The sequence below is a fragment of the Rhinolophus hipposideros genome (genome assembly GCF_964194185.1).
Source record: "Rhinolophus hipposideros genome assembly, chromosome: 9".
Classification (NCBI taxonomy): Eukaryota; Metazoa; Chordata; class Mammalia; order Chiroptera; family Rhinolophidae; genus Rhinolophus; species Rhinolophus hipposideros.
Genome location: NC_138055.1, coordinates 40,982,340 through 41,006,274, shown reverse-complemented (window position 1 = coordinate 41,006,274; position 23,935 = coordinate 40,982,340). Strand labels below are relative to the sequence as shown.

The 23,935-nt window shown below is 37.2% G+C and overlaps 1 protein-coding gene across 3 annotated transcripts in view; it reads left to right on the top strand.

The window, feature by feature from the left end:
- Nucleotides 1-23,935, top strand: part of DENND5B (DENN domain containing 5B) — a 146,765-nt gene that overhangs the window by 102,283 nt on the left and 20,547 nt on the right. For all 3 annotated transcript variants that reach the window (XM_081058740.1, XM_081058741.1, XM_081058742.1), the window contains 5 exons: nucleotides 3,922-4,015; nucleotides 8,209-8,340; nucleotides 9,573-9,725; nucleotides 10,599-10,677; nucleotides 18,752-18,833. In XM_081058740.1, coding sequence (XP_080914866.1) covers nucleotides 3,922-4,015; nucleotides 8,209-8,340; nucleotides 9,573-9,725; nucleotides 10,599-10,677; nucleotides 18,752-18,833 — 540 coding nt within the window. The remainder of the gene's footprint in view (nucleotides 1-3,921; nucleotides 4,016-8,208; nucleotides 8,341-9,572; nucleotides 9,726-10,598; nucleotides 10,678-18,751; nucleotides 18,834-23,935) is intronic.

The following is a 23,935-nucleotide window of genomic DNA, read 5'->3' as shown; positions in this document are numbered from 1 at the left end:
CCTATTTTTCAGAAGTGGATGAGTTTCTATCAACAGCTTAGTCATCAGTTTATTCTTTTTTTTTCTTCTCATTTTGTAAAGTATCCTAATTGTTTTAATCACTTTGATACTGGTAGATTATTCATTTTAATAATTTTATTTCCGTTTTGATAGCATTAGATGGCTCATTCATTCATCTGGCAAATATTTATGGAACCCCTACTACTGGTATATGTGAGGTACTGTCCTGTTCACTGGAAGTCTAGCAATGAGCAAAATAAAAATCCCTGCTGCTTTCAAGTAGGAGGAAACAAGCAATAAAGAAACTTAATATGTAAAATAGTAACCTGTTAGATAGTGATAAGATTTGTGATGAAAAATAAAACAGGGAAGGGAAGTAGGGAGTGCTTTTAAAATCTTACTGCCAATTTTAAAATCTTACTGCCATATTTTCTTGCTTTTAACTTTATATGTTATCTTAGGATTTCCCATGTCCACACAGAGCCCCAAGCATTACATTTTCAGGTAGATTGTAGTCTGAAAGAAAAAAGATCACAGAACTAATTGCAGGGTAGAGATTTATAACCAGGCCTGTGTGAATTGTTGATTAACTGTTAGAATTTAATATGCTGCTTACAAGGCAAAAGCAAATAAGTGATCTTTAGTGAGTCAGCAGATATGATTATCTTTAGTAAAATTATGCTTAGTAAATGAGGTTTCATAATGCAAATAATAAATTAATTACCTAACAAGACCAGGAATGTGTGGACTTCATAGCAATTTTCTTAAGCAGGTGCTTGTTTCCCTGTTTTGAAAATAAAATTAAATAGGGCATTTTGTCCCACAGAGTGTATAGTGAGATGCTAGTTATATTAGGTAAGTAACATTTATCCTTTTCTTTACCTAACTAAGCCTTTTCCACTTTTGCCTGCCAAGGGAAATGTTCTGGCCTTTATATTCATCTACTCCTTCCCTTTATTATATAAATTCATTAGCTGACATTTATATTCTGTTTCAGATTTTTACTATTTACTTAAGCCACCCTACACAGTACCCCTAATTTTTTAAATCCTTAAAAAAATTTTACTACCTTACACTGACTTTTCTTTCTACAGGGCTATTTCCAAGGCCTCCAAGTCAAAAATCTTTACCCAGGTCTTTATACATTTTTTTGTTGTTGTTGTTACTTATATTTTACTCTTCCCCTTTATTTATTATGTAAGTTTATCAGCTGGTGTTTATATTCTGCTTCAGAGCTGTTAAAGAACAAAAATATTAATGACTCTTGTTGAAGATGGTAAGGGTAAGATAGACTTGATTCAAGGGAATTCCATGGTGATAAGTGAAGGGACCACCGGAATGGGGTTTTGCAGTGGGAAAGAGAGATTGGACTTAACTCTAAATACAGCATGGGCAAGTAGAAATTTATAGCCAAGGAGCAGAGTGGAGGTCAGTGGATGGAAAAATTACCAAGAGGGAACATTAGGGGTAAAGGGGGATTCTGACTAAACTGACCTAATAGGATTCTTGCTGAAGACAGGTCAGCGTGCTTAGGCATCACCTGGGGGATGGGGAAGAATGAGGAACCAGATCAGGTAAGAGTGATCATCTGATGGTGGGGGTTCCTTCTAAATTGACTTAGCAGGATTCTTGCTAAAACTGGATTTTACAAGGAAGTGCACAGATGGGCCTAGGAGAAGGTTCAGGAGCCTGATTAAAGTTTGGTCAAGCAAAAAAATATTTGTCAGTGTCTTAATGTTTTTTTCCTGGATCTTCTTTTTCTGTTACCCCAATTTCCTTTGTATCCTTTTTGCAGTCTTACATTGATCCTTTCCTTTAGGGGCATTTCCAAGGACTCCACTTCAAAGATCTATCACTACATCTTTGCACATTTTTTTTCTGTTATAAATCTGTTCCCTTTTTTTTAACTATTTTAAGAGCGGATATCTTCCTTGCTACCATTTTTATCATAATTATTCAGTGTTCCTCTAGCAGACTGAAAGTAGATGATTCAGAAGCTTAAAACTAAAGGCATGCATAAATTATTTAAAAAGAAAGGAAGCAGCATTCTCATTTTAAACTTTTGTAAATTGAGTACTTTATTGATAAAAAAATTTTTAATAATAGTAATGCATTACACGTGTGACTATTCCTGAATGGCAAAAATATAAATTCATTTTATAAACTATGTATAACTCTATGCTGTCAAAGATATATACTCAAAAATAAATAATTCTTAGAATAGTGTGATGAATACATAGTTAAAACTTGGGAAATTTTTAAAAATAGTTTGATATAAAAATGTTCATTTGAAAATTTAGAGTATTGAAAAGTGATAAGGGTACATTTTATTTATTTATTTATTTTTTATTTATTTTTTTGATAAGGGTACATTTTAAAACCACTTATAAGGCCATCACCATGAGATGCTAACATTTAGTGTTATGTTTTTCCAGGGCATGGATCCTGGTATGTGCACACATATGTGCATGTTCACACTTTTTTTTCCCAAAATTAGAATATTGTTTATATTCTAATTTTCATTCATTATTATATCAGGAGCACTCTCCCATATTAATATTTATGGAAACTTGATTTTATAATGACTATATGATATTTCATTGTATTGCACCCTCTACTGTTGAACATTTTAGGTTGTTTTGTGCTCATTTACTTAATTCTAACTGTTGTCTGTAAAATCTGCTATTAACTCAAAAGCTTTTTGGAAAAATTATGCATTCAGCATGCTTTTGGAGTGGAAGATACATCCTAATTTCAGGAACATTTAAAAGCCAAAATGTGCATCTTGGAATGAAGGAAACAGAGAATTTGTTACTGCTTACATACTGTGATGAACATCTGTACACTTAGATGTTAGACTGCATCTCTGATTATTTATTTAAAGTGTTTTTATAGAAGGGGCAGGTGATGTATTAGACTCTGCCAGTAAAATGGCTGACGGACGTGATACAAGGCCTTCAGAAATATATAGTAGAGACATTTTTATAGAAAATAGGGATAAGAATAACACACTGTGATAGGTACTACAATTGGGGAGTACAAGAGGGGTGGATATCTAATTTACATTTGGAGTAATCATAGAACATATTTTGTGTGCCATCTAAGCTATCTGAAGATGAATAGAAGTTGGGAGAAAACTTCATGGACAAAGGTAAAAGAGCTAACAATTGAGGTAGTTGAAAATAGTTGGAGTTTTAAGGTAAGAGTGATCAGTAGTGCTGAACGTAGCAGAGAGGTTTGAGTAAGCTGATAATTGGTGAATAATAGCCATTGCAAATGGCAAGTAGGGATATCAATGACTTCAGTCAAGCGCGTTTTCATGAGAAGAAGCTGATTTGAGATGAACTAAAGATCCAAAAGTAAATAAGTAAAGACCTTACATGTAAGCTTTTCTCTTTAAGCATTTTTACATGAGAAGAGTGAAAAAAGAGATTTAAACATAATTATAGAGGGGAGAGAGAGGACTGAAAGATACGGAATAGTCTTTGAGGGGATTGGGGGAGAGTTGATAAGGGGCAGGTAAAGTGGTGCATGGGTAGTCGTGAGTGAAATCAAGAACGAGTCTACATGAATAGGAAAAGAGGGAAGTGAGAGGATAGTATTCGGCCAAGATTTGGGGCTCTGTTGGACAAGTAAGATGGAAAGAAGAGGATCATTTCAGAGGAGATACTATGCAGTTTTTAACCTCGGTTTTTAAAAAGTATTGATTGTGGTGATGAATATACGAAACACTATTGAATTACATGCTTCAAATTGGTGATTGTATGGTACTTAAATTATATCTCAATAAAGCTCTTTAAGAAACAGAAAAATATGTATTGTTAGTCTTTTGTTTTGAACAGTTCATTCTTTCTGTTTTAAAGGTAAGTGGTCCCATTTTTTTGGTTTGGTTGTTTTCACCGACTCCTCCTGTTTTTTCAGTCGCTGGGTGAGTCGGAGTGCCACCACGCAGCGCAGGAAAGAGCGCCTTCGCCAGCATTCTGAGCACGTCGGGCTGGACAACGACTTGAGGGAGGTATGTGGGCTGCCTTCCTGGGGTACGATAGCTCCAGGCTCTCGGCCCAGCTGGTGTCACTGTGTAGGTTCTCTCCCATTCTTTGTATAGAACAGTTCAGTTTCATTTTAAAATAGTAATCCTTTTGTACTGACTTATGGCAGAAAAGACCTTTGTTCCCATTTTTTGTAATTTCAGTACATCTAAAATAAGGCTGTAAAACAAGTCTCTCTGTGTATCACAAGTACAAAGCTAAGTTTAAGGAACGTTTTTGGTCAATATGTCTCTGGTAGGGAAAAGCAATTTCTTGAAGTGTAGACATTTCTAAGTTTCAAGCATAATTTAAATTTAGTGAGTAAAGATGGATTTGCCTGTGCTGTGTCTTGGCTTGCTGACACCATTTTAAAAGTTTGTTTTTAATTATTTTAAAAATAAGATCCTATGCTTTGTTTGTACTACTTGAAAATAAAGCCATAATTACATGTTTGAATGATATTAAATAAGTTGATTATTTCTTGTGATCAAAAGAAAAATCAGGAGATCTGTTAATTATTTTCTAAACTCAAATGTGTAGAAATAAAGCAGAAAACATCATTCCAAATATATATTGCTTTTTGTTGATGTGTTCACATGTACATTTTAAACATTTTCTTAAGAACTGAAACGTCATCTCTCTAGTGCTTTTCTTTGTGCTACTGTATTTTCTTCTCTCCCATTTTTTTTTTCTGTGACTTTATCATATGCATGCTTGTTTTGCTTGTCTCTTTCTCCCATATCCTTTTCTTTTTTGCGTTTCTGCCATGGGTACGTCTCCATCCTCTTAGCCTTCGGGGGAACTTTTGGTCTGTCAGAACTCCATGGTATTCTGGGAGTGGGATCAGGGTCCACCTCCTCCTGCACGACTTCCCAAAAAATCCTTCTCTGAGTGCTGCCTGGTATGTTCTTTGCCTGAAAGTACTTTGCAGATGTTCCCGAATCTTGTCTTTGGTGTTCCTTGAATTATCCACATGCGTGAGTGCACACAGATTTAGAATGCCTCACATCACCTTGTGACGTGACCTCTCAGCCTCTCCATTTGGCTGTCCACTTTCTCTTGTGTTTGGTACCTTTTTGTGGTGGTGTGTGCTAACATGAGTAATTCTGTCCTGTTGGCAGGTAAAACTGATTATTTGCATCCCTAATCAGTGGGATGGGGGGCAGGGAGGGTGGAGCAGATTTAGCAAATTGTTTTTCTTCCAAGGGAAACATATTACATATTCAAACTCTCCTTTGTTGAAGCATTTTGCTGAAGTGATTCATTTTCAGTCAGCTTTTCTTTGGCTAGGATTTATCTCCACAGCATTTTAATTTACTCTTTCTGGTGTATGTTTTACGTGGTTAGAAAATCAGTTCATCACTATAGAATCTTAGTGCTAAGGGGAACACGTGAGGTCATCTTGTTCAACATGACATGATTTAACTGAAATCCAAGAAACTTGTCCGAAGTTAAATGGACACACAAAGGCATCGCTGGGCCTACAGCACAGGACATCTGACCTCCAGGCCCATACTCTTCCCAGGATCCCTGCATACCAGCCGGCACAAAACAGCTCCTCACCTGAGGGCAAGAGTAATTTAGGACTATTGGTTGTAATTTTTTCCCATTATGACACACTAGCATAAATTTACTTAATTTTATAATGGTCTTCTCTTCCCAAGCTCCGTGCCAGTTAGAGGAACAGGATATTTCTTAGAAAATTTAGGGAGAACCTGTACTAAAGAGCAGTTAGTTCAGTGTTTATTGTCTAATAGGATGTATTTTAATAATTAGTTCCTAGTGGTTTGTTACTTTTGTCTTCGACAAAAGTGAAGAAGAGCATAGTAGAAATCTTAGAATAAATCTGAGGTGACTTCCCTCTGCAGTGAAATGGACTTTATTATTAAAACATTCCTTGTGAAATGTTTCTTTTCCATTTTCACCTTAAAATACACCTTTTCCTCCAGCTGCATTTTAAAGAAAATCACGTATTTCTCATCACTTATTTATTATAAAGGCACTGCTCTGTTTTTGCAGTACACAGAGGCAGCCCGGCGTGCTGTGAGGAAGGAACTTTGCCATCTTCTGTACCCTTTCGTTCATGCCCATGGAGGGTTGCTTGTTTCAGGGCTCCAGCAGTGATTCCAGGCCCTGCGGAGCTTACTGTTAGCTAACAACCATCCCCGTACCATGGGTATAGTGATGGGTGCTCGGTAAATAGCCACTCAAAGGACAGCCCCGTTCTTGCTTGTTTTCACTTATAAAATAGAACATACATTTTAAACAGCGCTTAATTTTTAATAGACTTTTAAAAATCTAATTCATATATTTCGGGGAAAAAGAGAATGTCAGAGGCTTCTTCCTACTCTCCTACCTGGTGGTGCTCTTCAGTCCTTTCCCTTCCAGCCGTTTCTTCCTAAGCCAACTTTAATACGTAATTTTTCTTTAGAATTGAGTCTTGTGGTGATTCTCTCTGTATTTGCACAAGTCCTAGAGACGGATTAAGACTGCGGGAGAAACAGAAGTCTTTTAACATTCACCAGTTGACATTTGTTTTTACCAATCTTTTATCTCTGATTTGTAGTGTTCCAAATAACTAGTACAACCTGAAATAATAGGAAATGCAGTTATTATAATTCTCATCTAGGATCCCTGCCTTATACCTCAGGTTTGTTTTTCTGAAGATTTTAATTTCCTGCTTTTATTTATTGGAAAACTAACCTTCAGGATGTATTGTTACACTTAATTTCCCTAGTGGTAATAGTTGTCTCTTATTCTCAATTTTCCCTGTTTCTTTGACCCTCTAAAAAAGATTTAAAGCAGAAGGAAGTATACACAAGTGTTAAGGGGACTAAATGCTTGTAGAGTTCATTTGATTTTTAAATTTGTCCTTAAAATGATAGCACTGGAAAGGAAACAGATTATTTTATTAATGCAGCCTTTTGTCAGGAGGGTTGGGAAGTAGCAGCTAAACTAACCTGCTGAATCCCTAATCAGTGGGGTTTTTAAACAGTTTGTACCAGATTTAGTGGATTCTTTTTCTTTCAAAGGGAAATAAATATACAAACTCCCTTATATTTAAAGAATGCAAAGGATTTTGCACATCTTCACTTACAATTTCAAATTTCCCCTGAAGATAGTGAGATGGATTTCACATATGTGTCTGTGGGAGGATGCATTGGCTTGCAATCTCTCTCTCTCCCCCCAACAAACTACTAGTTTTACTATATAATTTAGAGTAGTTATTCTCTAAATACGGTCCTAAGATACTTGGACTTTTTGGGAATTCTGCCCTATGGTCCTGATACAAACATAAGGTATCTGGATGAGCTTTTGCAGATGGCATAGAAAGAGATAGCAGGTGTCCTGTGCTAATCACATGTAGAGATTTTTTATTTTTTCCCTAGAAATTCACTAACCAAACAAAGCTCAAGAGCAGTGGACTGGATTTCTGTGGTACTCTCTGAGCCATCACTGTCTCTGAAAGTGATACGATGTTTCCACTTTCTCTTGATTGTGGAAGAAGACAAGGGAGGGATATAGGAAACATGTCACAGGAAACAAGAGACCTCCTGCATTTGGAGCACATGATGCTTTTCAGAGGGATATCCATAGCCTTTCTCATGAGGGAGGCGGGTGCGTTTTATGCCCATTTTACGAATAAGCAAATATGCCTGAGGTCATAAAATTAGTTGCACCTGGATTCTAGAGCTCCTCATTGTACTGTTTTGACTCGATTAGAACAAAGGGCTGATTTAGAGACCTAGAAGTATGATAAGTCTCTTAATCTGTGGGGAGAGGGAGGCGTGACGGAAACCAGTGTCTGAGGATCCCTGGGTTCCTACATAGCCTTGGATTTGTAATCCAGACACTCAGATTTTTTCACCCAACCGTGAACCTGACTAATCACAACGTTGGGTATTCCCAGTAAAAAGACTAAACTAGATGAACTTCCATCTCATTCTGAATGAATTTTAACTGATGGGATTTCTGTCGCTGTTGTTTTCATAGGGGTTAACAGTTGGCGGAGGGGGATACGAATGTCCGCTGCCTTTTAGCACTAAAATTTGAGTTGCTGTTGCACGTATACACTTACGGCCTTTTTGCATCTTGTTGTTCCTGCCCTTGTTTGTCTAAGGTTAAGTAGGTCAGAAGAATATCTGATGTTTATGCATTAAAAATACTCTTTAATTTTTAGAAATATATGCAAGAGGCACGAAGTTTAGGAAAAAACCTGAGGCAACCCAAATTGTCAGACCTCTCTCCTGCTGTGATTGCACAAACCAACTGGAAATTTGTAGAAGGCTTATTAAAAGAATGTAGAATGAAGGTATGTATTACTCACTGCTGCGAGGAGGCAGTGTGCATTCATGTGTGAGGCTAAGATGAGCAGTCAACCCCTGTTTGAGCCTGTAGCTTCCCTAGGAAAAATCTTATACTGAGACCTCAACCTTCTGTGCTTTCTACTGAGGTCATGAACCTCCATGGGCTCTCCATTGATCACAGAATCAGTGACAAGGAGACCTGCACAGTGTTTCTCACCTTTTCAGCCATTGCTGTTTTCCTCTCCAACATGAATGGCTATTAAGCTCATCAGAGGTTGTGTTGGAGATGCTGTCATCTTATGTGAAAGGCAACACATTTTTTCTGTGTGTATGTGCCCCTGTGTAGAACCTTATCCATGCCTATACTTGTGTGTATATATACCCATAAGGAAGAAAACCTTGGCTGTGTTGTAAGTTTCTGTATATTACACATTAGTCTCCTCTGTGATATCTGTGTTTATTAGAGGTAGCAATACAAGTTGACAAAACTCAGAACATCATTTTAGGCAATAATTTCATTCATTTATTTGACAGTCATTCCTTCAGGACCCTCTCTATGTATTCAATGAAGGCACTGTTTTCAAAGCATCAGCAGATAGTGCTGAATCAGCCAGACAAGGTCCCTGCCTAAAAGAACTAGATTGTCTCTCTTTACATTTTATAAGAGCAGCTAAGACAGCTGTAGATTACCTCACTCGAAATGGATTTCGATTTCCTCTCCATTTTCTGGTGCATACTCATGAGCAGGGAAGAGATAAAAGGAAAAGCGGAAGGAAAAAAAAAGGCCTGGTTTACTCGCAAATCAGAGTTCTGAAAAAAGTTTAGAGCTGCTGCTTTGTATTGTGCAGTCAAAACTAAGTGCAGGAATCTTTAGTATGCTAAAATGTGAGGCAGTAGGTTGCTAGCTGGGGCAGGATGGTGTTTCAGGTTCTGACAGTACATTTCTAGGTCTGATGTAATTCCTCAATGTTACTGAAGTTAGTAATCTGAAAATTGTCGTACATAAACACCTACGTGGGGATACTTTAAAATAGTATCGTAATTTCTCTTTAGTCACCCTCTGTATACATAATATTGCTCCAGTCAGTTAACCACAGAGATTAAGAAACTTTTCCCAAGGTGAATAAAACTCTGCAGTTAGAAAAATAAAGGGAAGCCAGGTCTCCTGTTCCCGTAAAGGCTTGTTGGGTTTTGGCTTCACTGCTGAGACACTTGTGACCACACATGATGTTTGCAGACAAAACGCATGTTGGTGGAGAAGATGGGCCACGAAGCCGTGGAACTGGGCCATGGAGAAGCAAACATAACTGGCTTGGAGGAGAACACCTTGATCGCCAGCCTCTGTGACCTGCTGGAAAGGATATGGAGCCATGGCTTGCAAGTCAAGCAGGTAACAGTCTCTGGAGGCCCTAGTGACATGGCCGCTTAGGAGCCCTGGTAGGAAATGTAACAAGGAGAAAAGGGTATCATAAAAATTAAAGGATTTGTTCCTTTGTCACAGGATGACTAGAAATGTGCCACAGGCGTTTTAATTCCAGAAAAAGAAAATATAACCCATGATTAGGAGGCGGTTGGGGCTCTTCCCTGGTAAACAGGACAGGACGAAACAGCACATTCACTGCAGAGGCATATTCCCTGTAAATTCCATTAAGGATCTGCTTTCGTCAGTGTCTAGGACAAAAATCTCAGAATATACAGTTCTTTACCATTTTATCTAGTTATTCAGGGTGGAAAAATTCAAATGGTTTCTTTGCTTTTGTCCCTCTAGTCTCCCTTTCTGTTTTTTGTTTTGTTTTGTTTTTCTGTTGGGTGAATGTTTCTTCTTCCCCTTTTCTCTTTCTCCTATTGCCCCAGTTTTCTTCCCTCATTGCCATTCCATATATTCAAATATATTTTGCATATGGATGTATATACATACATGTGTATACATGTGCTGCTAGAGCCTTTTAATTCCATGGTTACTAGTGTGACCAATATAGGCAGCCCTAATTACCTACAGCTAGGTAACCAAGCTGAAATCAGAAATCTCTGTGCCTGCACTTGTGGCCTCATGCTTAGTGGCTGCCCTTCCCCAGGCTCTGTCGCCAGTTTTCTCAGGGAGGCAAAGGGTGATGCCCAGAATGTCACACAGCTAGGAATGGATGAGCTTGAGTCTCCAAACTTCCAAATGGCCATTTCAGTGGGAATGGTTTTGATGAGAAATTAGTTTTGGATGAATTAATTTCTTACAAAAGGAAAATTTTTATGTATCTTGTACTTTCAGGGGAAGTCTGCTTTGTGGTCACATTTAATTCAGTTTCAGGACAGAGAAGAGAAACAAGAGCACCTTGCAGAATCGCCAGGTGAGAGTTCATTGATTCCACTGTTTCTACAGAAGTGGCAGCATTGGACCATGTGAAGAATCAATACTGTATGGCTTTGTCTCTACCTCTCTCTCAAGCTGGAACTTACCCCACCTTGTCAGTAGAGAGATAAAGTAAAAGGAACAATATTGTTTACTAGCTGTGAGATCTGGGAAGACTCACTTGACCTTTCTGATCTTCAGTTTTCGCATCCACAAGATAGGAAAAATAATGTTAGCTAGGCCAAGACTGTAATGTCGATCAAATAAGATAACGTGAATTATAAAGGATCATACAAGCACAGCAGGTCTTTGAATAACGTCGTTTCGTTCAATGTTGCTTTGTTATAACGTTGATGAGAAGAAAAATCGATTTCCGACCTGGGCCACTGTCTGTGTGGAGTATTCTCTGGGGACTCCGATTTCTTCCCACATCCCAGAGATGTGCACGTGAGGTGAATTGGCGTGTCTCCACCGTCCCCACCTGAGTGAGTGTGGTTGTGGGTGTGAGTACACCGTGTGATGGAAGGGTGGTCCTGTCCAGGGTTGGTTCCTGCCTGGCCCCCTGAGCTGCTGTGATAGGCTCCAGCGACCTGGACCCTGAACTGGAATAAGTGGGTTGGAAAGTCATCATCTTACTTGTTTTTATTCGTCTTTCTTAAATGTATGTATAGCTCACGTTTATTTCAATGTTTAATATTAGAAGTATTTCTGGTCTTTATTTAGAAGTTTGATGATGTTTTTGTGAAATGCATGCTGTAGAAATATGCTATAGGTACTTAATTATTGTTTATAGCCTATGGTAAAATTGGCTTCATCATACACTGTTTAACTTAAAGTTGCAGTTTCTAAGAACTTAACCAATATTAAGTGAGGACTTAGTGTATACCTTACTCTCACCAGTATTTGGGTGAAGTATATATTGATTTTTTTTCTTAAAAAAAAGTTTTATGACCATCCTTAATCTTTCAGGGAAAATAATATGTGTATGTCTCCAAAATCTTCAGGGGTACAATTTTTTCTTCAATTTATAATAGTGTATCCCATGTTCGAAGTGTCATACTTCTTTAGCTAATTAGAGTTATATAGGGTTTGTAGATGTTCTATCTACCGTGTATTTTTTCACAAGGAGCTTGTTTTTCTTTATGTAAAATAGCCATCTGTTTCACAAAAAGTGGAAGTAAAAGTGGAAAGCCTAGTAGAGATAAAATGCTTTATATTGAATCAGCTACTTGGGAAACTTTTCTAAAATTATGGTGGGGTTTTTTTAGACATTCAGAAACGTAAAAAAAAAAAATATTTTTACAAATTCATAAGCCAACCACCAGCTTAGGAAATAAAGCATTGCAAATATGATTGAAGCACCCCGTTTCCATTCCCCTCACTACCCGTAGAGCATAGTACTACCCTAAGTGTGGTGTTTATTGTTGGAAACCTAGTTTTTACATGAATCCAATGAAACAGCTAGGAATATGAATTGGTACTACATTGCCTTGGAGCCCCTCTCAACAGGATGTTAAGGTTTTAATGCCCTAGAATGTAACTATATTTATAAAAATGGAGATCAAGTTAAAAAGCATTCTCTAATGTCCATCTCCTTTACCCTTTTCTCTAGTGAAAAAGTAAAAATGCATTGGCGTATGTTCTGAAACTGTCTGTAACACTTACCTATGTTCATAGAAAATGTAGCTTTTCAGCCCATGAGACCATAACCAAAGTAGCTTACACTAATTAGAAAAAATAAATTCCTACGAAGAAACAGCCATTCACAGGATGAAATGTTGGAAAGCCAAGCTCAGTTAAGACAGGGAGGAGGAAGCATTTGGCTCCTGTGCCAAGTGAGGCATGTGAGAATGGCCAGCTGTTAGCGTAAGCAGCTGCAGGCTCCAGCAGCAGCTTCGTGGCTTTGGCTGCTGGAGACCAGAGACCCAGCTGTTGGCAGTGGCCTTCAGTCGCTTGGTCAGTAGTGGGACCAGCAAAACTCTGAAGTCGAGGCTAGGAAATGCCAGATGTGTGAAAGCCTCATGCAGTTGCTGTGCTACACTGTCAAGTGTTGGTGAAGGGCTAATGAAATCAGAATGAACACAAGCTAAGTATCTTACTGATCCTAAATAGGATTAATATAAGCCATATAACTTTTGAAATCAATGTATTGTCTATTTGGAGGAATGGATTTTATAAATATTGCTCTTAACACTTTTGATGACTCAGCCCATGAAGTTTAGGATTTAAAACTATGACAGTGTGAAATATATATAAAAACATCAGTTTAAAAATAAAATATTTCATTACTGAGGAACAGTGTGTTCTAATTATACAGAAATTAGCAGTTTGTTGACTTTTCTGCTTTTAAATCTGGGTGGTTTGTTTGGTTTGGTTTGGCTTTTCAAAAAATACTTTTTGTTTGCCAACTGTTAATGACAATAAACAGACTGCATTTTCATATTAAGGAAACTTCCTCCAGTCCTTAGAGAGTAACGGTGGGTTTAAACACTGCTCTTACTAGCATCGAGCCAGGATGAAACTAGATGACCGATCATTGCTGTTCCTTCAGAAACAGCATTAAACAGAAGTCAGAGACATTGTAAGGGCTGCAGAAGAATGCAAAAGGTCTGTCTTAGCAAGAGGACCCTAGCAGGGTAGACTATCTTAATTTTTTTAGTAGACTTTATGTTTTAGAGCAGTTTTTGGTTCATGGAAATATTGAACAGATGACACAGATTTCCCATATGCCCTCTGCCCCCCACATGAATAGCCTCCCCCATTGGCAGCATCCCCCATCAGAGTGGTATATTTCTTACAATTGATGAACCTACATTGATACATCATCACCCAAAGTCCATAGTTTACATTAGGGTTGTTCACTCTTGGTGTTGAACTGTGGGTTTAGACAAATATGTCATGACATGTAGCCCCCATTATAGTATCATTCAGAGTACTTTCACTGCCCTAAAATCCTCTGTGCTCAGTCTGTTCATCCCTCTCCCCTCCAGCCTGTGACTACCATTGTTCTTTTTACTGTCTCCATACTTTTGCCTTTTTCAAAATGTCATATAGTTGAAATTATAAAGTATGTAGCCTTTTCAGATTGGCTTCTTGCACTAAGTAGTAGGCGTTTAAGTTTTCTCCATGTCTTTCAGACTATCTTAATTTTGACCTAGTCAAATTTTGACCAAGTCATTGCACCTAGTACTTTGAAGTCCTACTTCAGAGAAAGGATTTCAATTCAGTAAATCCTAAAAAGAGGACTGTTCTTGACATATCACCTACAAGTTTCTACATTTGAAAATGTTGGCCAGCTTAGACTTAGGTGTTCTTAAACCTTCCATCCTCAGACAAGGTTCCACTAAACTTTAAATGGATTTTTAAATTGATTGGCAAGGAGTTGTGGGGTAGGATGCAGAAAAGGGTGGAAATACTGCTTGTAAGTGGATATTCTGGATCTAGCCCAAGAATTTTGAGTCACTCTTCAGTCATCCTCATCAAAAGTTTTCTATTAATTAACTTACCTACCTAGAGACTACATGATGGTTCTATAAAAATGATTCATACAGTCTTCGCCCTCTGCAAACTTACTGCTTGTGCAGTAGTATTGATTCAGGCAGATATATAAAGGGAATTCCTATGACTAAATATCAGGTTGGTACAAAAGTAATTGTGGTTTTTGTAATTTTTAACCTTTTAAACTGCAGTTACTTTTGCACCAACCTAATATTAATCTACAAGTGTCTTATTGAAGGAGAAAGTGGCCTATTGCGCTTAAGTATATTGAATTAAGAAATAGTAATAGAAGTATACACTTAAATAGTCTATAAATTTCTCTTCTGGAGTAGACTTTGTAGAATCCTTAGATTTTTAGATTTCTAAATTAAAAGTATGCATTCAGTCCCTAACTCCTCTCTGCCTTCTGCTCACAGGCTTCTAAACTATTCCCTCCAAAATCACTAATAAATTACTGTATTAGTTTTCTGGGGCTGCTGTAATAAAGTACCACAAACTGTGGCTCAAACAACAGAAATTGATTGTCTCACAGTTCTGGAGGCTGGAAGTCCAAAATCAGAGTGTCCTCAGGGGTGGTTCCTTCTGAGTGTTATGAAAGAGAATCTGTCCTATACTGCTCTCATAGCTTCTAATAGTCTCTAGAATAGCTTGGCCTGCAGATGCCCTTCTCCCTGTATTTTCACATCTCTTTTCCTCCACACATCTGTCTCTATGTCCAAATTTTCCCTTTGTAAAGACAAGTCACATTGGATAGGGCTTCTTGGGGGACATAATTAAAACCATAATGAGTATTGTTCACTGTGATGTCATCATGCATCTATCCCATTAGCAGATTTTCACAAATCTCTGTCTCCAGCCCTAGTTCCTAGACATCCATCTTTGATGGTCCGTTGGGACTTCAGACTCAACGTATCATAAAACCAACTCCTTATCTCAACACTTCTCCCTCCTGTTTTTATCAAGCTTTCTCTCTCCATTTTGTCTAATGGCATCAGCACCCTTCTCGCAGCCAAGCTTAGAAGCTAGAAAGTCATCAATAATGTGACAGAAAACCCATTAGATATAGCACCAAAACAGTCGGCCCCTTTTAATGAATGTATGCAGTTGGGCTGGTTTCTTAACCTCTTTGAATCTCAGTTTCTTCATCTGCAAAATTAAGATTTAAAAAAAGTCAAAGGAAAGTTATTACATAAGTTAATGTGTATTACAACATTTTATATCCATACTTAATAATTCTTTTTGACGCCAATCTTGCTTACCCTTTACAGCCACTCATTCAGTCCTGTATTTTCTCCTCTTTGTTCTCACTGGTTGCCACTGTCTTAGTTCATCCACACACTAGCCTTTGGAATAACTTCCAGCTCATCTCCCTTATTTCTCTTATACCATTACATTATCACTCTAGTTAATTAAAAAGTACTCAGGAGCATATCATTTCTTTGCAAAATCCCGACCCCCTCCTTAGGATTTCTGTAAATGTCTGACTTGTCTTTAAAGGTTCCGCCATCTGGCCCTAAATAGTCTCATCTTCTTCATTGAGTATTTGTTGAGCGTGCACGTTGTATGGGGCGTATGCTAGGCCCTCTGGGTATTCTAAGAATAGGATATGACCGAGCTTCAAGAGGCATATAGTTTCATAGGAGTAACAGAAATGTTAAATTGTGGTAATAAGCTCATGATGTTCAGTTTTACAGGTCCTGTTAGAGAGAGGGAGTAACATCTAATAATAGTGTTCCTAGGGCAGAGAGAATGTTCAGGAAAGCTTTCGCACAGAGACAAAATTAAAGCTAAATTTTATTTACTGAGAACTTACTTTGTGCCAGACACTATTCTAAGTGCTTTACATCTATTTGAATAAGGTAGGTACTGTTACTGTTCCCAATTTGCAGATGAGGAAACAGACTATAGATAGGTTAAGTCACTCATCCGAAGTCAGTGAGCTGCTAAGTTCTCTATCCGGTTTGAGAAAGCCATGTTCTTAGCTATTAAGCTATACTGCTCTCAATCTAAAGTGATAAGTGGGCTATAAATAAGAAAGATACAGAAGTGTTAAAGGATGAGCTAAAGACTTTAATGAATTGCACGGAGATATGAAAAAGTACATCACATGTTTAAGGAACATTGATCAGAGAAAGCTGGTTAGAATATAGGGTCCCAAAATAGGATTCCCAGAACATGCTTAGGCCTGTGAATGCTCTTATTGTGGATGCTTTTGTAAATGTCAGATACTTTTGTTAAGTTTCCCACCTGTTCTCTGCTCCCAGAGGTACAATTCCTTCTTGTCATGTCTCCCTCTAGCCAAGTTGCTGATGACAGTTTCAGTTCCTTTCTCCTGCCTCACGATCTTTTCTTTTTTCTTTTCTCAACCTATCTCTCATCACCCATGTGGCCCTCTTTCCTGCTGTTTAATCATCTAGAGTGTAGAGGCATTCTCTAAGGTATTTCACTTTCCAAAAAGAGTGAAATACAAAAAGAGCACCTTCATTAATAACCTACTTACGTGGTGATAGTCTCAGACAGGAAGAATAAACGTAGCACATTACCTGCAAGTCTCTGGAACAATTTCCTAGTGTTTTTTACCTTCTGGGTATCAAGATGAACCAGTGATTTCAGTGACCCATTGAAAACTCCCTCCCAAAACTGCTGTGACAAATGGCCTATTTATCACCCACCTGGTATGGAAGGCCCTCAAAAGAACTTCCTGTAGGTTAGCCTCATTCATGTAGGTTAACCACATTTTCTTTGTCCTGGCAGCCCCATCAGTACACATTTATACCTGCCAAGTATTAGCCCAGCTTCTTTCATCAAGTGCCAAAACATGTAGGTCCTAATACACCAAAATTTTCCCTATCTTCCTTCAGTCCCAGCTTCAACTACATGTATGTATTCTGGTATTGTATCCTAGCCCTCCAAAGTAGAATGAGTCTGAAAACTGAGGAAATACAGGCTTAATATTCAACAAAACCCACATCCTAACTTCTAATGGCACCGATGTACAGTTTGTCCCTTGAATAACTCAGGGGATAGGGCACCAACCCCTTCCACGCAGTCAAAAATCCACGTGTGATTTTTGACTCCCCAAAAACTTACCTACTAAATAGCCTACTGTTGATGGGTGGGATGCCTTACCAATAACAAAAGCAGCTGATTAACACATTTTTTGTATATTATATGTATTATATACCATATTCTTAAAGTAAGTAAGAAAAGAAAATGTTAAGAAAATCATAAGGAAGAGAAAGTACATTTACAGTACTGTATTGTATTTATTGATGCTTTAAATTTATATCGTCTGTTTACAATATGAATCATCTGTCAGTACGCACATCAATATTGTCTTATATGATACAAAACACTGTAGATGTTTCACATATTACTAACACTAGACATCAAAAATGAAAAGATAATGTGAAAAAGAAATTCATACTTACGTATTTACAGGTATGATGCTTCATGCACTGATAACAAAGAAGCAATAATACGATTGCTTTCTGGTAGCCTAATGACATCAATATAATTGCTTCCCAGTAGGAGGGAAGTCTCCAAAAAATGTTCCAATATATGTATTGAAAAAACTCCACGTGTAAGTGCATCTGCACAGTTCAAACCCATGTTGTTCAGGGATCAACTCTATTTGCTAAGTGTGACGATGCAATTTAGTTTTCATTTGCAGATGGAAAAATAGAAATAAAAAAAGAGCACAAAACTCACAGCATCTCACTTAAAGTGCGATTGAGCACTCCAACTACAGTTCATTAGCCAATAATTGATTGTTTACCCATTGCTGTGTAAGAGAATAATCTTTCCTTCTTTTACAAATTTAATTATTCAGGCTTCATAAGAGACGCATGGACATTATACTTTGATATGTCTGTTCAGATTCCTCACTTTGCATGATATATATACTGTAGTTTGGATTCTGAACTTTGAAGTAGAAACTTAACCAGACTAAAAAACTCAAACTCAGATTTTATCCGTTTTAAACACTCTTTCAGAGTAGAATAAGTCCTACCTAACATCCTTAATAGGTTGTGCGACTTGAAGAGAACTGACATATAATGAAACCAGTTTTACCATAGGCTCATTGATATAAACAAGAGTTAGGTTCCTATGCCATCTCATCAACATTAAAACAATGTTATTCAAAGACCTGCTGTATAGGGAAATTGTGTGATTGCAATTCATGAGCCCAGAAATGATTCACATACTTAGCAGCTAAATTTATAGACATTGCTTTCATGTAATTATCCAGTGCAATTAGAGTGAATAACTGTAGAAAATGACTGGCCTTTATGGCCAAAATTTGTACACATTGCATTATTTGCTAAGAGAGCTTTAATGATTCATTTCAAATTTACAAACACAGCCCCAGATTAACTAGAAAGAAAATAGCTGTTTTACTGTATTAATAAAGTAGCAACATTCAGGAAAAAGAATTTGAGCTGTTCTGTTGTCTTCAAAACGTGTTCTTATCAAAGTAATTAAAAAGTAGTTATTTGTAGAATGTGAATCATATAGATGTTTTTGTCCTTACTGTTGTTTTTCTAATACTGTGCTGATATTTTTCTACATAGTTGCCCTGGGACCAGAAAGAAGAAAATCTGACTCAGGAGTTATGTTGCCAACACTCAGGGTCTCCCTTATCCAAGACATGAGGTATTTGTTATGTGTGCTAGCATATCGTGATAACTTTGAGATGTTTATGCTGTCACTTAAATTGCTCAAATGATTCTAGTTTTGTGTATTTTTTACTTATGTATTCTCAAGAAAACATTTTTATAATCTTGTTTATTTTACTTTTGTACAATTATCTTTTTCCTGACATTAAATCCAAAGGCAAAATGCAGCTGAGAAGAGTTTTAAAGAATCCCTAAATTATTTTACAACTTCTTTAGTTCAGTGTGTTAAAACCTCCTTAAATACCTGCTGCCCATAGCTACAGACCAAAAAAGTCTGCAAATAATGATAGGTTACTTGGCAGAAAAACTGCTGTCAGGTAGATTTAATTTGAAGCAAATGCAAATCTGAGAATTATCACTTGGAATTACTGGTCTTAGAAATCATTAGAAGGTATCAGGATATCTAAAAAGGTTTACTGAATGAGGAAGGCAGAGACTTTTTTCTTTTAAGTATTTTAGGTTCAATACTTAGTCAATTCTTAAAATATGTGGGTTTAAAATGAATGTTATAACATTTATAATAGTTGTAACTTCTTTTGTGGTTTATTGCTTTATTAATATTAATTATTGATGTTTATTTGATTTGTCAGATACTTGCAACTTCAAAGAATAACTTTTATTCATGGCAGCATAGTGTTGTAGTAACATACTGGCTTTACCACTTACCAGTGGTGTGACATTAGGCAATATTTGTAACTTCTCTGTGCCTCAATTTCTCATCTCTCAAGTAGAGATAAAAACAGTTATCTGTCTTATAAGATTATTATGACAATTAAATGCATCATTACTGTAAAAAGTTTCAAGAAATACTTGGCTTATAGTAAGAGTTCAGTAAATGTTGGTTTTTATCTCAGTCAATTTAGATATTTCTATCTTAAATGTCATTATTCCTTGGTAGGTGAAATCTAGTTGTCCTCATGTGGCTTATGATTCGTTTTGATGGTCAGCTAAGAGGAATAGTTGTAACTATGAGGGAAAGATGATCTCCAGCTGTCTTAACGGAAACATAAAAAACGTAGTTTGGTTATATAAGATGTTCACTTCAGGGCAAGCTCGGTATACAACACTCTGTACTACTTTTACGACATTTTTGTAAGTAAATTATTTCAAAATAAAATATACATATTTTTTAATCAGGCCTGGTACAAAATAAATGTATAACAGCTGTTATTGTTATAGATATGCAGGGGTAGATAGCTTATTATCTAGAGGTTGATAAGTACAATTCTTGGTACAACTGCTGCTTCCCTATTGCATTGAATGTTAAATCAGTGAGCTGTGTGACCTCTCTAGTCTAAACCCCTAAAATTTCTCACCTGGGTTATATCATGATCCCCATGTTTGACTATTCTAGGCACCTCATATAAATGGATAAAGCGTTTTGCATCTTGTTTATTTCATTTAGCATAAAGTTATCGAGGTTCATCTATGTTATAGCATGTGTCAGAATTTCCTTCCTTTTTAAGGTTGAACAATATTCCATTGTACGTATATACCACATTTTGTTTATCCATTATCCATCAGTGGACATTTGAGTTGTTTTCACCTTTTGGCTGTTGTGAGTAATGCTGCTATGAGTGTGAGTGTACAAATTACTGGTTGAGTACCTGCTTTCAGTTCTTTTGGGTATGTACCCAGAAATGGAATTGCTTGATCATACAGTAATTCTATGTTTAATTTTTTGAGGAACCATTATTTTCCACAGTGGCTGCGTCATTTTACATTCCCACAAGCAATGCACAAATGCTCCAATTTCTCCACATCCTCACCAGCACTTGCTATTTTCTAGGTTTTGTTATTTTTGTTACTGTTTCCTTACAGTAACCATCCTAATGAATATGACTTCCCAGTTTCATAGAGCATGCATAGCCATAGCTCTTCAGAGACCATGTGCTAGAGTCTTCAGCTTTGTAATCTCAGAAACAGTCATTAGTAAACCCAATGTAATCAGACTCTCTAAGATACTGACTCTTAATAACCAAGAGATTTACTTCAAATACCTAAAAGAGATGGAAAAATAATGGGCTGGATTTGGATCAACTGTCCACTCTTGTCTAGTCATCTATGACCAGGTAAGGACAGGGTCACAGGAAGCCAATGAAATCAATTTATTACTTCCCTAACCAGATGACTTGATATTCTTTCAGTGATATAGGTAGGCTCTGCCTGAAAGCTGGGTTAGAATCAGAAGGCTTTTTGTCTTTAGAAGCAGATAAATGGAAGCCTGACCATCCAGCTCATGGGACTGATGTCATCTCAGGAAAGCCCCACAGAAACACTGCCTATGGTTGGCTCTCTCTTTTCTCTGCTTCATTCTTCCTTTTGAAGATGACTTTTTATGTATTGTTGTTCTTATTCATGGTATATTTAGAGTTTATTCAGTGGACAGACTTATTTCCCTATTTCCAAATTCTTGGCAAGTTCTCCATTGCTGCCTAGATAGTTGCTGTACATGCTTTTCCTTAAAGAAAATTCCCCAGTCATATTCTAAATTTATTTCTTTTAATCTGGACAATTAAAGAAAAAACTTACTTTCTGAAGATTAGGTGGGATGTCCTTCTGCGTCCATGCCCTCTTTTGGGCACATGCCTCTATCAGTACCGCACGTCTTCCCAAGTTTGTCTCTTGAGGCAAAACCATTGGCAGTGTCGGGACTTTGAGTTCTCACAGCTGTCAAGAGTCTGGCACCAGAAGGCTCAGCAGCTGTAATGAGTCCAGGACACACACGCCGGAAGTCTGTCCGCTTTGTCTTAGTGTCCCAGCGACTCCCCAAGACCTGCGTCGTTGCCAGGTACCACCAAGCTGTCAGTTAGAGAATGATTTTTCTGTTCCAAAGAGAAAGACTGGGGACAGTAAATGTATGTACAGGTTATCTACATATCACAGAGGAGTATTATCACAGCATTCCCGTTATTACCAATTTCTTTCCAGAGTAGCTGTGCATGTATCATCTAGCAATTGAGACTTTTATTCTTAATGAGAAAATGTAATTAATGATGAGGGGCATAGCAGAACTCTATATGATCCTAGGAGTTGTGAGTTCTATAATCCAAGTATAGATATAGTAAATCCTAGAAATATTCTATTTACGTATAAAAATGTAAATAAATTACTTGAGGGTAAATTGGCAAGTCACTTTATCTTTTTCTAAATAATGTGTACATATGTGCTTATGAGTAGCTGATTTTATTCTACTCTAAAATTAAGTGGTCATGATTGATTTTGTTTCCCCTGGGAAGGAATACTGGAGGAATTTTTATGACTGTATAGGATATGAGCTTATACTAAAATTAGCTAATTCTTTTATTTCTCTAATAAATATTATAGGGTTTCATTGGTAATACAATGAAATAAGCACCAGATTTGGACTCAGGAAATGTGGATTCAAATTTATTTAGGTGCTGCCACTCTGAGAAATCATTCAGTTTTAGGGAACAGAAGCCCATTCAAACTGGCCTTAGCGAAAAGGGGGATTTATTGGAGATACATAAAGGTAGTTTCCAGAATCCAAGAGTAAGAACTGTGGCTGGGTGGGAAACAGTCTTGTCACAGATTACTCTCTCTGTCTCACGAGAAGCAAATCGTCTCTACTTCCCCCTTCACATCTGCTGCTTCACCCCTCCCTTCCCTTCCCTTCCTTTTTTGCTTTATTATGCACATGCTTGCTCAAGCTCTGGCTTGAACATCCTTTCTTATTTTTAAGCGTTTAATAAAAACTAACTTGGTTTTCTAGTGTACTAATTCCCAGTTTCAGAGAGAAAATCTGATTGGCTGAACTTAGATTGGCACGCGCCTCTTACCTGGTCAGGTCCGGCTGAGGGATTTGGAGCGTAGGACCGTAGGTCACGGTGTACCTGAAATTGTGTCTCCTGAGTCTGTGGAAGGGGTGCTTCTCCAAGAATGTGAGTGCCAGGAAGGAGTGGTTGGTAGAAAGTGGGCAGCTTCCCTAGAATAATACTTATTATCTCTGTGACTTTGGGTGCATCACTTAGTCTCAGTGAGTCTCATTTTTTCATCTTTAAAGTGAAATAATGATGCTCTCCCTCTCACTAGGTGTACTGATGATCAAATAAGACAAAGCACATAAAAACGTTTTAAATTAGAAAGTTTTGTATCAGGGTTAAAAAATAAATCAAATAAATAAGTTATTTAAACCACACCATGGATGCTTTTCTGTGAATTAACAGGATTTATTTTGGAAGTAACACTTGTATAATGTTATGCTGGATGCCATTATAATTACCTACAATAAATTATTCCTATTAAAAACAGATTCAAATGGTACAGCTACACAGAAAAAGTTTTAATAGATTTGGATTAAAGTTTAATAACACAGTACGTATAAGTTGTTTTAAAGTGTAAAATTAGATATAGATATGCAAAGCAGCAGAGTTTTTAAAACTTGTAACATGGGCTAAGCCTTATAGGACGCAAAGAAGGATATAAGACTAGTAAGTATTGGGCTTCTTGTCCTTGGGGAGCTTTGGTCAAGCTGAGAAAAATGTATACCAAGAGAAAATGATGGAAGTAGTAAGCAGTGCATGATAAATGCAAATTAGACTGCAGAATTCCATAAATTGGAGAGTTCTTTGAAGGCTGTCATGGTCAAGGAATGCTTTCCAGAAGAAGCTGGGATCTTAAACATGAGTAGAATCAAATAGGGAAGCTAGAAGAGAGCAAGTACTGTCAAGTAATGGAATGCAAAGTCTTAGAAGTCAACTGCTTGGAATGGAATTTTTTCAATAGCAAGAAATGTGGAGGCTGAGGGGTAGTGAGCAGTTCAGGCTATATCCTGTGAGCTTTAGAAGGTTTTGGAACAAACGAATTATGTTAAAGATACAATATTTTAGGCAGAGTAACGTCCCTTGTGCCAGTGAACAAAGTGGACTTGAGGAGAAGAACCTGGTGGCCTCATCTCCCTTGCCTATCAAAAGAAACTAGCACAAATACTTTTATGATTTCCCACCTAAATAAAACTGGTTTCATTTTACGTATTCCATTCTTCCCATTTTCCTTAAACATAGATTGCTTTTCAATTTATAATTATTTTCTGTCATTCTTCACCTACCATGTCTCCAG